The sequence below is a fragment of the Ranitomeya variabilis genome, chromosome 7 (genome assembly GCF_051348905.1).
Source record: "Ranitomeya variabilis isolate aRanVar5 chromosome 7, aRanVar5.hap1, whole genome shotgun sequence".
Taxonomy (NCBI): domain Eukaryota; kingdom Metazoa; phylum Chordata; class Amphibia; order Anura; family Dendrobatidae; genus Ranitomeya; species Ranitomeya variabilis.
In genome coordinates, this window is record NC_135238.1 from 46,448,549 (window position 1) to 46,462,925 (window position 14,377).

Consider the following 14,377-nt stretch of genomic DNA (forward strand, 5'->3'; position numbering starts at 1 on the left):
ACCCGTAGGCCCGGTGCCGGGTACCCCTCGGCCCTGCGGCGGTGGGGGCGCTACATTAGCAAAGAGGACATTATGCACTGGAGGAAAGAAGAGGCCGAATGGAGAGGACGATCAGTGGTCGGCACAGCAGTGGTGGAACAGATAAGTGGCGAGTTGAGTATTATGGTGTTTTTTTTACATCCTATGTTTCTTATGCTTTAGGGTCTACAGAGACCCCACAACATAATAACGAACACTCAATGTGCACTGAATAGCTTAAAATTGAATAAAACGTTCTTGACAATTTGCATAAACAATCTATTACTCATCCTAGTCACACTTCCTTGCTACTGGTTTCAGGACTTCCCTCGGGCTTCAACAGGACGTGTACCGAGTTTGATCTCCACTCATGGGTATTCAAGAACATTTTCGTCTTATTGCTATCAATTTTGTAGAACCTTTCTTAAATGGCTTATAGGACGTTTGCGGAGGGACACAGATGTACATGGATGGGACAGTGATACATTTCGTCTAGAATATTTATCTCTCCAGTTACTTTAATGATTCTCTTTTTGTCCAAGTGGCCATGGTTTCCCTTTGACAACTGGCCATTTGCTGCTATCTTTGGGCCGTCAAATTTAGTACTAAGATTAACATCTGTAGGTTTCCTGATTTGCATTCAATTAAAGTTGGCCAACAGTGATTTTTTCTGGGTTGGCCAATCATTTATTGTGTATGGGGTCTCCCAACACTTTCCAACTCTTTCCGACAGATGATGTCAGGGTAGAGAATGACTGGATGTCTGGACATCTAAAGTGATCTAAGTAATGATAGAGCGATAATGTGGCTAAAAAATGTAGGTTATTACCTTTATAATCCAAAAAGTTTAGAATGCAAATGTTTTTTTTAGAAGAGGATTTTACAAAAGTAATGCAATTGCAAAAAGACACAGTCATCAAGTTCCACCAAGTGATGGACGAGCATAAAGGTAGGCGCTACAGTTGCAACCATAATGCATCTAACGGGACTTTCACACTGCATTTTGCCATCTATTCGTTGGCTCCATTTGGGCTTACGTCTTAACCCCCTGCCAAACAGTATGCAGGAGTATGCCCCGACGGGACCATAGACTATAATTCTGCCGACAGAGTAAACATGTTCTCTGTCATGCATCATTTTCGGGCATACATGCCTATTGGGGATGGACACCAAGGCGCAGTTTCATCCAATTAATTAGATGAGACCAGCTGGGATTTGGATGGTTAATTCTGCAACTGTCCCTCCAGCATCCAACAGAGTCTGTTTGAGCCTGATGTCAGGCTGTAGTGTAATGGATCTAGTAAGATACGCAAGGGACAGTGTGAAGGTTTTCCCCCGAGTACGGACTTTATACTTTCAAACAGTAGGTCTTAAATATTGAATTTCAGTAACGGATTTGGAGCGCCCCCAGACGCAGGGCCGTGGGGTTACTCGATACCGGGCCTCTCTGTCTCGGTCCTGGGGTTGTCGCGGTGGCTAGACCCGGTCCGTGACCCTGCTAAGGGGCGTCCAATGAAAGGTGTGATGGTGGTGCACGTCGCGTTGAATAATGAGGACACAGGGTTGCAGTCTCTTTACCTCTTTACTGAAGGATCCACAATCCAGAGCACTGCTAACAGGGCTGGCTGAGACCGGCCGGTCCGAAGGCACATCCAGAGTTCCCTTTGCAGGTGGAAATCAGTGCCTACCTTCTAGCACCTGTGTGTTGTAGTACTTCCCTGCTGAGCACCACGGGATAGTCCTCACAACTGTTGTGTCTGTTCTGATGATATTCCTCACAACTCGTATCTGTTTTGATGTTCTTCTCCGTCCCCCAGATGATATGGCTAGGACGCAACCGTATGGCCTAATCATGAAACCCTTTGCACCCCCTGGTGGCCGGAGTGTGACGTGTAATGTGTGACTGTGATACCTGGTCAGGTGAACTCCTTAGGTGCCATCAGACATACCATCACTCCCCTTAGCGGCGGAGCATCAGTACTGCAACGACCAGGACTCTGGGGCGCTGCAGATTTATGACCACATCAACGTTTGATGTGGTCATAAATCATATGAGTACACTTCAGGAAAAGAGAAGTATGAATTCAAGTGTACTAATTGAACACTGGTAACTCATTCTGCAGCCATCTATGTACAGTGATACGTAGAGGCTGCAGAAGACAAAATGATTTTTACTCTAAATGTATGCATTTAAAGGGTTTTTAGTCTCCAAATTGAAAGTTATCCTGTATTCTATTACTGATTGTTAGGGGTTCGAGCACTATAATGTCATTCATTGTTTTCAGGGTTAAGGGAGAAAGGCAAATGGCATCACTCAATGGCCGCTCATAAGTTTGGTGATGCTCATCTTTGGTTAGAAATTGGCCAGAAATTCCCATACACTCCCAGCAGTTAGAATCGTTGTCAAGTATGCATGTTTATTGCCATGTACCAACACAACTTTTCCAGCAGCCTCCACTAATTTTAATTTGGGTCTCCACCTGACCCATATGTACAAAAAAGTCTGTTTCCACACAAGCCCTCCAAACACCCTCTCTAAGGGGCTTAGAAATAGTTTTTGGCAAGTGAACTAGGTTTTATCCAAAAACTGAGGATAAATTGTCCATAAATTGCTGCATTTCTTTAAAATGTCTTATGCTGTGAATGCTTTTTTATTTTTCCAAATTTTGTTGACATTTATTTCTAAATTTCAGATGAATATCACAGTTGGTCAAGAAAATACAACCAAAGAATCCTCCCCACTCTCAGACCAAGTTGTCAGAATGACAGTTTTTATTCCGACCTTCTTCTTCTACTTTATCTTCTTGTATTTAATCGCTGTTCTGTTGAGGATCTTCTTCAGGAGTTCGAGCGCTATGGAAAGTGTCCGCCATGTCTTCTTTGCCCACATGATTATTAACGATACTGTGTTTCTCACTTTCTCACTTTTCCTTTCTGTCCTTTACTTTTATCCCATTGCCTTTCCCATTTCATTCTGTTACCTAATAGTCACTGTGACCTCAACGACTCTGAAGGTCACGCCATACAACCTGGCAGCCTTGTCCTTGGAGCGCTACATAGCCATATGTTACCCGCTAAGACACGGAGAGTTCTGCACAGTGCACAGGTGCGGTATCGCTATTTTGGTCATGTGGATTATTGGACTCCTCCCCAACATTGCAGATTTCATGATTGTCATCTTGTCAGTTGAGAAGAATTATTTTGTACTTTATGTAAAATGCAGCCGCTTCAATCTCAAACATAACCCCGCACAGGACATAACAAAAGTTTTTGACAACGCGTTTCCTTTTTCCTTGGTCGGACTAATCATTATATTCACCTATGCCAAGATCATGATGGTGGCTGTGAGGATGAACTCCGGTAAAGCCTCAGCCTCCAAAGCTTGGAAAACCATCATACTCCACGCGTTTCAGCTCCTGCTGTGCATGACGTCTCTCGCCCATAAAATTGTGGAAATACAGTTTCCAGATAATATAGTACTGCTGTCCAACATTAATTTCTGCTTTTTCATGTGTCTTCCGAGGCTTATCAGTCCTTTGATATACGGTATAAGGGATGAGCTGTTCTCTAGTAACATGAAAAAATATTTCCTGTACAAGAAGAAATCTCCAAGAGTGGATTCAAACTAAGGGCAATAGATTCTCAGAGACCTGTTATAATATTATCAGCTTGGAACATAGTGAAGGCTGCGTCTTCTTGTAATGTAAATAAAAGTTGAGAAGTCTTTGGGCTTTATTGCGAAAACTCACTTGGACATGTAAGATGTTGAGCGTACCGCTTTGGAGTCTTACTGAAGATCAAGAAATGGACATCAGGGAGAAAAGGGTTTTTTGCCACAGTCTGGCCCCAGCGCTGAACCATAAAGGGCCATCAAAAGATTGAAAAAAAGTACAAATCCATACACACCTCATCACTCATCTCCCCGGCTTCTCCTCTCTTCACCGCCACCCATCCAGTCCTCACTGCATCTTCTGATCCCGGTGCTGATCAGACTCTATGTGCACGGAGGGCTACGGCGCGCGTCGTGGGCGTATGACGCCGTGACCTTCCGAGAACTTGTGTAGAACACTCCCAGGCCTCATGAAAGCTGGACGTGCCGGTTGAGTCTGAGATGCCCGGGGATTCTAGTGTGGGCAGTGAGGGATCAGAAGATGCAACACTTAGGGGGGTCGTCCATTCTGGCGCAACATCTGCTAAAACACTGGATAATCACCGTTCCCAAGACCCCACTGATCATGCAATGTTAGCGCTGCTATTTCCAGCAGGTGACGTGACGGCGGCAGATTATCAGAGGCTCCTGTTTGGCCACAGTCCTTACTATTCTGTAAGGGTCGGACAGCCATGCTTTATTGACATCTGGTGCAGAATACAGTACAGATCAATCATGTCGGCCTATTACTGATGATCGAGGACAGTACAATGCCAATAGAAAATAAAATGCCCATATGCCAGCAATAAATCCAAAACATCATAAAAGGAAATCCTTCAACATACAAAAAAAATAAAACATAACAATTAGGAAGGAACACGTTGCTCATTTTGGTCTTGACGTGGGGGAGTGCTGGAGTCAGAGGTGCCTGATTCACGAGGAGGTGTGCGCCTCGCCACTAATATTACTCTAGTCAGAGACTGGAGTAAGATTTCTGGCATATTGTAAGTCTCACCCCTGAAAGCAGTACAGTTGAAAATCCCCATAATGCCGGGATCCCCGCAGAACACTGCGCAGAGCATCACACTGCCGGTCCTGGTAGGCTGGCTGTCAGGAAACCATGATGCCTGGAGTCTGATGATACTGTCAGGGTAACTGTGCGCAGTGACCCACCAGCCCATATGACACCTGTAAGGGCAGTGCAGGTGGTCACTACACAGGTGGGATACCGCCCAGTACAACATGGAACAATAAAGGAACACCCGGAGTTACAGAAGAGGCTATATGGGGGTTATCCCCTCCTTCTGGGACATGCTCTACCAGCCTCACCCGCTACCTATCTGCGCAGGACACACTCCCAACCATTTTCATATTACTCCCAAAGAGAACTTATGACGCCCTTTATAACACCCTAAAATAGGTGCAGACCAGTGGCTTAACAGTTGCCGTAAGTATCAAAGTCTTTGAGGGACCAATGCCCCAATGTCAAGTGAACAGCCCCACAGATCAAAGTTTTGATTGCCTGCCCAGCGCTGCCTATGCAGAGCGCAGAAGTCGAGACAAGTTTGATATTGGATTTTAATAGGAAACAACTCAACTAAAGTGACAAAGCTCACACTAACTTTAAGTGAGATTTGTTGTGTTGGTTGCTGTCTATGCAGAGTGCAACAGCCGAATACAAACCCATCTCAACTCCTGCACTCTGAGATGCAATATCCGAGATGAGAGTGGCTCAGCAGCTAATGAATGAAGGCAGCATTGAATCAGGTGCACTGAAAATTCATTGTCTTTATTCCTTACTAAGGGCAGATCTTATATTTCTTATGTTTTTACTAGAGATTCAACATAACCAGTTTTGCAGAATTTTGCTAAGATATCTGTTTGTGGAGGATAAATTTGTTGCTGGTCAAAATAAATTCCCAAACCTCCAACTGCACTAAACAAAACAACTTGTCGGGGGTTGTGGGTAGCCAAACTGGGCAATTGCCCAGGGCCGCCATCCAGAAAGGGAACTCCTGCTTCTTCAGCCCCACCATGGAGTGTAGAGAAGATGTCCAGCATTGCTTACAGTGTAACGCCATGCATCCTCCACAGTCAAAGAAGAGTTAGAGAAGGAGGGGAAGGGGCCACCACACAGCAATCAGGACAGAAAGTGGCGCAGTCCTGTCTGTGCGGTGTCCCCCTCTTCATCATGTCTTTGGGTACGTGCACACGATGCAGATTTGCCTGCAGAATTTTCTGCACAGAATCTGCATCTCTTGCCACGGAAACATCAGCACGGATTTGATGCGGTTTTTATGTGGATTTTCATGCGTTTTTGAAAGCTGAATAAAAAACTATTATTGAACAAAAAAAAAGATTTGTGATGTCATTTCTTGTCCAACCTCTTCATTTACATACTCCAATGAAGAATAATGTTTATTGAGCGCCCGCTAGGGCCGTGGAGTACTAGGGCCGGGTCCAGCGGTACTTAAAGTGGTTGTCACAGTGGCAATGACCCAGTCCGTGGCCCTGGGCGTCCGGTTAAAGGGGATGAATGGAAGTGGAGAATAAAGTCTATAAAGGATAATTTGTGACGCCAACTGTGGTATTCGGCCAGGGAAGGCCGACGCTGCTTAAAGGGGTCCACTGGGGCTGATGGAGTTGCAGCAGAGTTGTTATAGCTCCCCTCAAGTAGAGCTTAGTCCCCAGGGCTACCGGTACAGTTGGTAAGAGGGATGATTGATGGTGGGGTGCAGGAATGAGGGTGCAGGAAATAATTGAAGGACACAGAGCTGCAGTTTCTTTTACCTTTTACTGATGAAATGCAGGTACAGTCCAGGGTACAGGCAACAGGCGATGGGGTCCGGGCAGCCTGGAAACAACTTGGGATTCACTTAGCCAGGTGGGTTCGGAGGCCTTCCTTCTGCGCCACATATCTGACCCTCGCTGCCCGATGCTCTACACAAGTCCTCTCAGTGTCTGTACTTCCAACCCGTATGGCTGACAGCCTGAGCTTGTCTTGGACACTGCCTTCTCATGGGAGCCCCAGGCTCCTGACCTGCTGTGTTGCCTCTGGATGTCAGGTGGGGCCTGGAGACTTGGAATCTCCTGCCCTCCGGATTCGGTGGCTGAATATGAAATCTTCTCACCATCACGGACCCTGGTGTCCGGTCTCTGCGCTTTATCTTGGGGTGAACCCAATCACAGCTCCAGACCCCAGGCTCCTATCTTTTGCTTCCTTTCCCTTCAGTGTCTCACACTAAACTCACTAACCCCATCTCCAGACCAGAACTTATAGGGAAGCTACCCTGAAACCAGGATTAGAGCTCCCCCTTCTGGTCTGGAGTTAGGAAGGTGTTGTGTGTTTGTATTACCTGATTAGGAAATCCCTTCTTGTGTCCAGGCATGATATCTGTCATGGTTCTCAATGGCAAGAGAACATAGAAGAGCATAAATAAGGACTAGCTCTTGGAAGATGGAATCTCGAGCTGACCGTGAGCTAAACCTACCGCACAACTAACAGTGGCCGGGTAGCGTGCCTACGTTTTACCCCTAGACGCCCAGCGCCAGCCGGAGGACTAAATAACCCTAGCAGAGGAAAATACAGACCTGGCTTACCTCTAGAGAAATTTCCCCAAAAGGCAGACAGAAGCCCCCACATATATTGACGGTGATTTCAGAGGAAATTGACATACGTAGTATGAAGATAGGTTTAGCAAATGGAGGTCCGCTTACTAGATAGTAGGAAAACAGAAAAGGGAACTTCACGGTCAGCTGAAAACCCTTTCAAAATACCATCCTGAAATTACTTTAAAGACTCTAATATCAACTCATGACACCAGAGTGGCAATTTCAGCTCACAAGAGCTTCCAGCCACAGAAATAATCAAACACTGAGGACTGGAACAAAAATGCAAAACAAACTTAGGACTAAAAGTCCAACTTAGCTGATAGTTGACTAGGAGCAGGAACATGCAACAGAAAGGCTTCTGGTTACATTGATGGCCGGCATAGGAGTGACTGAGGAGCAAGGCTAAATAGAAAACTCCCACATCCTGATGGAAACAGGTGAAGCACACAAGTTCAGTACCACCAGAGACCACCGGGGGAGCCCAAAAACCAAATTCACAACAGATATCACCCCTCCCTATGAAGAAGGCAATGCCAATGTGGCAACCAGACACCTGGGGTGGCACATTCCCCCCTAGTACAATTCAGTACTCCCGGACTAAGGAAACATAAAGAAAACATGTTAACAGGTGAACAATTATTAAAGGGTTACAAGGTTTCAAAAATATAAAAATTTACAAAAACCAAGCTGGTTTTCAGGTTGGTCTTCAGTCTCTGCTGCTTCAGGTGCAGTTGGTTTGGGAAAGATCAGGACAGGTACTATGATGGCTTGATTTACCTGCTTCTATGACTGGGGAAAGTCTCCAAGAATGGTATGGATTTTCTTTTCCTTCTCTTCTATGGGTTGAGGGGTATCTTGGTCTTTCTCTCTGTCTCTAAGTTGGTCAGGCCATACCTTCAGATGATCTCTTGATACTGCTTTTGAGGTCTCTCCTCCATCTTGACTGATGAGGCACACTTTGGTGTTATCAAAGTTTGAAGGCATGACGGTGTATGGTTCTGCCTCCCACTGATCATCTAGTTTGTGAATTCTTCTTTTTCTTTTTAGAACTTGTTCTCCAGGTGATAAAGGAACTGCAGGGGCATGCTGATTATAGTTCCTCTCCTGCCTCTGTCTTGCTTGGTACAAGCTTCTTTCCACTTTGCGGTATTGCTGCTGCTGCTCTGTATCCCAGTCTGCATTTGGTGATGTGCCAGGCTGGAATTCAGTTGGTGGAATTTACCGGGATATGGTTGTATAGATCTACAAAGTCCAGTAATTTCTCTTGCCATTGGTTTCTCTCTTCCAGGGGCAAGGTCTTCAACAAGTCAATTACCACCTGGTTCATTTTCTCACACATGTCAATTGTCTGTGGATGATATGGCGTTGTGTGATTTTCTTGCATCCGTACAGGTTACAGAACTCCTGGAACACTTCTGCCTCAAAGGCTGGGCCTTGGTCAAGGAGCACCTTTTCAGGGTATCCATGTGGTCGACAAAAGTGTTGTTGAAATGCCTTGGCTGCCCTCTTTGCTGTTTGGTCCTTGATGGGCACAGCTACCAGGAACCTTGAGTAATGGTCCACTATGGTCAGGGCGTAGACATAGCCTGAATGGCTTGGGGTCAGCTTCACGTGGTCCAAGGCTACCAGTTCAAGCAGCTGTTTGGTGACCATGGGCTGTAGGGGAGCCCTCTGGCTGTTACGGTCTTTCCTGTGCAGCTTGCAGGGGCCACATTCTCGGCACCATGTCTCAATGGCTATCCTCATGCCAATCCAGTAGAATCTTTCACGAAGTAGAACCTCCAACATCTTCCATCTGAAGTGTCCTGCTCCATCGTGGTACACTTCCAAGACCATTGGCACATCTCACCTAGGGACCACCACCTGCCAGACCAGTTCGTGAGTGCATTGGTCGATGTTCCTCCGACACAGCTTACCCTCATAGATGAACAGCTTGCCCTTCTCCTTCCACAATTTTTGTGTCTATTGTGGAGCATCTGGACCACGGTGTGAATCAGCTTGTGTCAGTAGCTCCTTTACTAGGCGGACTGCTGGATCACTATCCTGCGTTTCTGCCCATCTGTGGTGGGGCAATGGGTTCAGTGTGGCTTCTCGCCTGTCATTGCGCTGGCTCCTCACACAATGGGAGTACTGGGCCTCCGGGGCGGTGGAAGGCTGGTAACTTGATCTCTTTGAGTGCTTCCGGATCTTCTTCCTCTTCTGGTAAATTGGGCATCCTCAACATTGAATCAGCATTACTGTTCTTATGCCCTGCTTTTTACTTGATGGTAAACTCGTAGTTAGACAAACGGGTTATCCATCGCTGTTCCAATGCACCTAGCTTTGCCGTTTCCAGGTGAGTCAGCGGTGAATTTTACTGAAGCTAGGTAGTGCTTGAAGCCCAGACTATGGTGAGAAACTCCAACTTAAAGGAACTATAGTTGTTGGGGTTCCTTTCGGTGGGATGAAGCTTCCTGCTGGTGTAGGCAATCACTTTCTCTCTGCCTTTCTGCACCTGGGACAGCACTGCTCCGAAACCCATGTTGCTGGCATCTGTGTAGAGTATAAACGGTTGGTCATAGTCAGAATAGGCCAGGACTTCATCTCCCATGAGAGCCAACTTCAAACGGGTGAAGGATTCTTCCAACCTGTCATTCCACTCGAACGGAGGAGTCTTGCTCTTGGCCTTCTTAGATTGGCACACTAGCAAGTCTTGCAGGGGTGCGGCTAGCTTGGTAAAGTCCTTGATGAATCTTTGGTATTAGACTACCAACCCGAGGAACTGCCATACATCATGAATGTTGCTGGGTTTTGGCCACACCGGTGCCACACCTTAGTCGCTTACCACGTGACCTAGGTACTGGACCTTGGGCTTCAGCAGGTGGCATTTGGACGGCTTCACCTTCAGGCCAAAGTTGGACAGGGCTTCAAACACCTCAGCCAGGTGCTTCAAATGGTCTTCTTAGGTTTTGGAGAATACGATGAAGTCATCCAGGTACAGCAGAACAGTCTTAAAGTTCTTGTGCCCGAGGCAACACTCCATCATCCTCTTAGACGTCCCTGGTGCATTGCACAGCCCGAATAGCATGTAGTTGAACTCGGAAAGACCCATTGGTGTTGTGAAGGCAGTCTTCTCTTTATCTGACTCTGCCACGGGAAGCTGCCAATACCCACTGGTGAGATTTAAGGTGGGGAAATAGTTAGCGGATCTCAGTGCCGCTAACGGCTCCTCAATTCTAGGTAATAGGTAGGCATTCTTGTGTGTAATGCTGTTGATTCACCTGTAGTCAATGCTGTTGATTCACCTGTAGTCAACACACGTTCTCATGGTACCATCTTTTTTTCTAACGAGGACTAATGGAGCTGCCCAGGGGCTACAACTATCTTTGACCAGACCAGTCTCCTTCATCTCCTGTAACATATCTTTGGCACAATGATAGTGAGCGGGGGTTACAGGCTGGTACCTTTCTTTAATGGGTATATGTTCTCCAGTGGGGATATGGTGTTGAACCCCTTTTACCTGCCCAAAGTCTAGTGGGTGTTTGTTGAATACCCGCTCATACTCCTGGACCACTCGGTAAGCCCCATGCTTTTGGTGCAAAGGAGTGGAGTCAATGCCTACGTGCAGTTTCTGACACCAATCCTCCAGCTGTCCTGCAGAGCCATTGTCCTCCTCCTGGTTGGGACGGGACCAAGCTCTCTGCTGTTTGTATGGCATTGTTACTGACAGTTAACAGTTTAGCAATGGTGGCATATCTGGATAAATGGACCTCTTTTCCCCCACAATTCAGGATGTGTATCGGTACCCTCCCCTTGCAGACATCAACTACCCCTTTGGCTGTCAGGATGGTCGGCCTACAATCAGAATACACAGGTTCTACCAGGGCCTGGTATCTATCTATCAATCACCGATCCATTATCTACCTATTATCTATCTAACTAGTATGTTTCTATTATCTATTTATCTATTATCTATCTATTTATTATCTATTATCTACCTTTTATCTATCTTTCTATCTATTTTCTGTGCTTATACTGCGGATCTCCTCACAATTCCATAAGGATAAATCAAGGTTCAACATCTGTAAGGCTGAAGTCTCTTGTGGGTTATTACTTCCATGATGTTCAGAAACAGAATTTTGATGTCAAAACCAATCTCTGACATTACTCATCCTTTGGAATACATCAGGGGCTGAGAAGCAGATATATAGAGCTCAGCCCCTCCATTGTCCCGTATCCTTCTCACTATATAGATTATGCAGCTTGTTGATGTAAATGGAAACACTTACATAATCCTCGTACAGTAAGTAGTAGAAACTGATAATGGGGTAGCTAGAACCATTCCAGTAGGTCTTTAGAAACCTGTGATGCCCAGAGGCAAAACCCAGATATATGGGTGCAGAGGTAACAATAGCACCAGGAACCATATTTAGGGTATGGGGGACAAATACTATGAGTTTTGATGGTACTTTATGAGTGTCACTTTATGCTGTATATAATGTGATGTCTGTTAGACTTGCTGCATGGTAAACGATGGTTGAGGGAGGTTAGCCTGCAGCCAGAGCTACATTCTGGAGGTTTCATAGCTGAAATTTCCCTTCAAATTCATTTTTTTTCACATGTGCAGAATGTGATTTCAGTTGTAGGAAGTGTCATCTTAAAAAGGCATGGTGCAATTACCTGCCCCTTGTATTTTAGTAATAATTTGGGGGAATCCTTTGCCAGAAATCTAATGTGTATAGATACTTTCAGTCACTAGAAGAAGAATTCCTCACTAGGACTCTAATATCTCTAGAGTCCATTTGGTTGCCTACAAGTTGTCCTACTCTGATGACTTTCATGAATTTCAATGAGAAAAGCAATGTAGCAAACTTTCTGCAACTTGAGGACCATCAATTTAGGTCTGATAACTATTGCCTAACTGTTGCTTGTGCTTTAGGTTATGACTGTCCTTTTTCTTTAGCATGAGGACTTCAACCAGAAGATTTTCTGTTACTATTCTGATAATGGTCAACTTCACTGAGGTCAGCAACAAGACGAACAATCAAACTGTAGAAATCGTGAGGAGTACCCTGCTTGCCTTAGTGCTCCTGTCCTTCTGTGTCTTCATCTACTTTGTGACAATCATCTTGTACGTCTTCTTCACCACTCCTCATGTTCGGGAGAATGCTCGCTACATCCTGTTTGTCCACATGCTCATAAACGATACCTTGCTACTTTCTGTGTTGATATTCGTCTCTCTTGTAGCTATATTTGATGTGTACATCCCTGTGCCGATATGTTATGCCCTCGTCATGTACTCCACAAGTTCATTTAAGGTGACAGCCTACAACTTGGCCATCATGTCCTTTGAACGTTACTTTGCCATTTGCTATCCGTTAAGACATGCACAAGTCTGCACCATGCAGAGGTCTCTTTTGGTCATTGGAGTCATGTGGCTTCTGAGTAGCACTCCTCTGGTGCCTGACTTTATCGCCATGTGTTATTCAATGCCAAAGAATTTCTTCTCCACCAGCTTGATATGTCAGTGGTCAACATTTGCAATGAACAGTTTTCAATTAACCCTAAGGTCATTGATGGAGATCACCACCTTCATCTTGGTGGGATTGGTCATCCTTTACACCTATGTGAAAGTTATGGTGGTGGCTCGGAAGATTGGATCTGGGAGGTCTTCTGCTTTAAAGGCAGAGAAAACTGTTCTTCTTCACGCCTTCCAGCTCGGACTCTGTATGATGTATTTTTCATATTCCTTCACTGATGCTTACTTGAGGAAATATTTCTATTTTATACCAATAACCAACTTTTTCTTATTCATGTGCATCCCCAGATATATCAGTCCTTTGATTTATGGTGTAAGGGATGAAGTGTTCCGAAAATATATAAGGAAGATGAACTTCTTTGTATAGTTGGATGGATGTCACTAAATAAGGCCAAACTTTACAACTTTTTGCAAAATGGGTGCAGCCCAAAAGGATGGTTGGACAATATTTATTAGGTAGACTAGGAATGAAAGGACCCATATCTACATGCCCACTATCAGGTATAATACAACACATATTATAATAAATTTGTCCCAATCACCCAATTTAATTTTTTTTACTTAAAAAATATGTTTTAGTAGAGGTGGGCCAAATCTTGGGTAGGTTGGCAGTATGTATAGTATTCATCTTTTGGTTCTACTTTAGTTCAGGCATTGGTGGGCAGATCCTACTCCTGTAAACAAGCAGTATCCAGTGTAGAATGCCTTTTCACTCCATGAGAAGTTGAAAAATACATTTTGCTTTGATCCCGATATGACTATTGTAGATGGGAGCCAACAGAGGACCCTCCAACTATGAAAAACACGTGACCAGTACTATTATTATCATACAGCCAAAGCTCACCGGAGGATTTTCAGGTATTCTTGTTTGGTCCTGAGAAGCCACATTCGAGATATCTGTGAACAATACTCCAATCTTAGAGACTGATATTCTGTGTTTCCATTTCTAAGAACCAAGTAAAACTGTAAAAGTGAAAACAAAAAAACATGAAAAACTTAAAAAAAAAAAAATTGAAAAATCTTGTGGAATGTAAAAATTTGTGAAACTCAAAAATTTGTAAAATTTCAATAATTTGAAATTTTTAATAATAATGAAAACATTATTAATGTTTGAATAATTCAATCTTATGGATAGAATTGAGCAAAATGATTTGTACTGCCCATATTCGGTGTTGAGTCCTCCAAGGAAGTCAGGCCAGGAGGGGCAGTGTTCACTTCTGTATCCGATGTGTTCAGCCCTGTATCTGGATTTTGCGACGTCTTTATGTCTTACTCTATGAGATGCCTGGGATGCTGGCCCCAGGAATGCAGTCTGCCCCGGAGTAACTCCTCAGTAGACTGGAAGCCAGATTAGGGGAGAGCGAATCTTTTGCTCAACTCTAGTTGTAGATCATTATAGTCTCCAGAGACAAATAAGAAAACAGGGAACTGCATACAGATTTGTGTGTATAGAATAAAATGTTGTTATTCTGCTTTATCGAAGGCTTCCACAAATACCACAAAACTTTTATTATCATCTAATGAGAATGAGAGGACTCTGCTCATCTTGCCACAGTCTGTACAGACAAACTGACTGAGTG

The 14,377-nt window shown here is 44.7% G+C and overlaps 1 protein-coding gene across 1 annotated transcript; it reads left to right on the plus strand.

The window, feature by feature from the left end:
• The first annotated feature begins 12,264 nt into the window (after nucleotides 1-12,264).
• LOC143786225 (odorant receptor 131-2-like) lies at nucleotides 12,265-13,164 on the plus strand. Its single transcript, XM_077275509.1, has one exon. The coding sequence runs from the start codon at nucleotides 12,265-12,267 to the stop codon at nucleotides 13,162-13,164; it is 900 nt and encodes a 299-aa protein (XP_077131624.1).
• The last annotated feature ends 1,213 nt before the right edge of the window (nucleotides 13,165-14,377 follow it).

What these genes read in the sequence shown, in the direction of transcription:
- LOC143786225 (XM_077275509.1), top strand. Translation starts at nt 12,265, where the DNA reads ATGGTCAACTTCACTGAGGTCAGCAACAAGACGAACAATCAAACTGTA.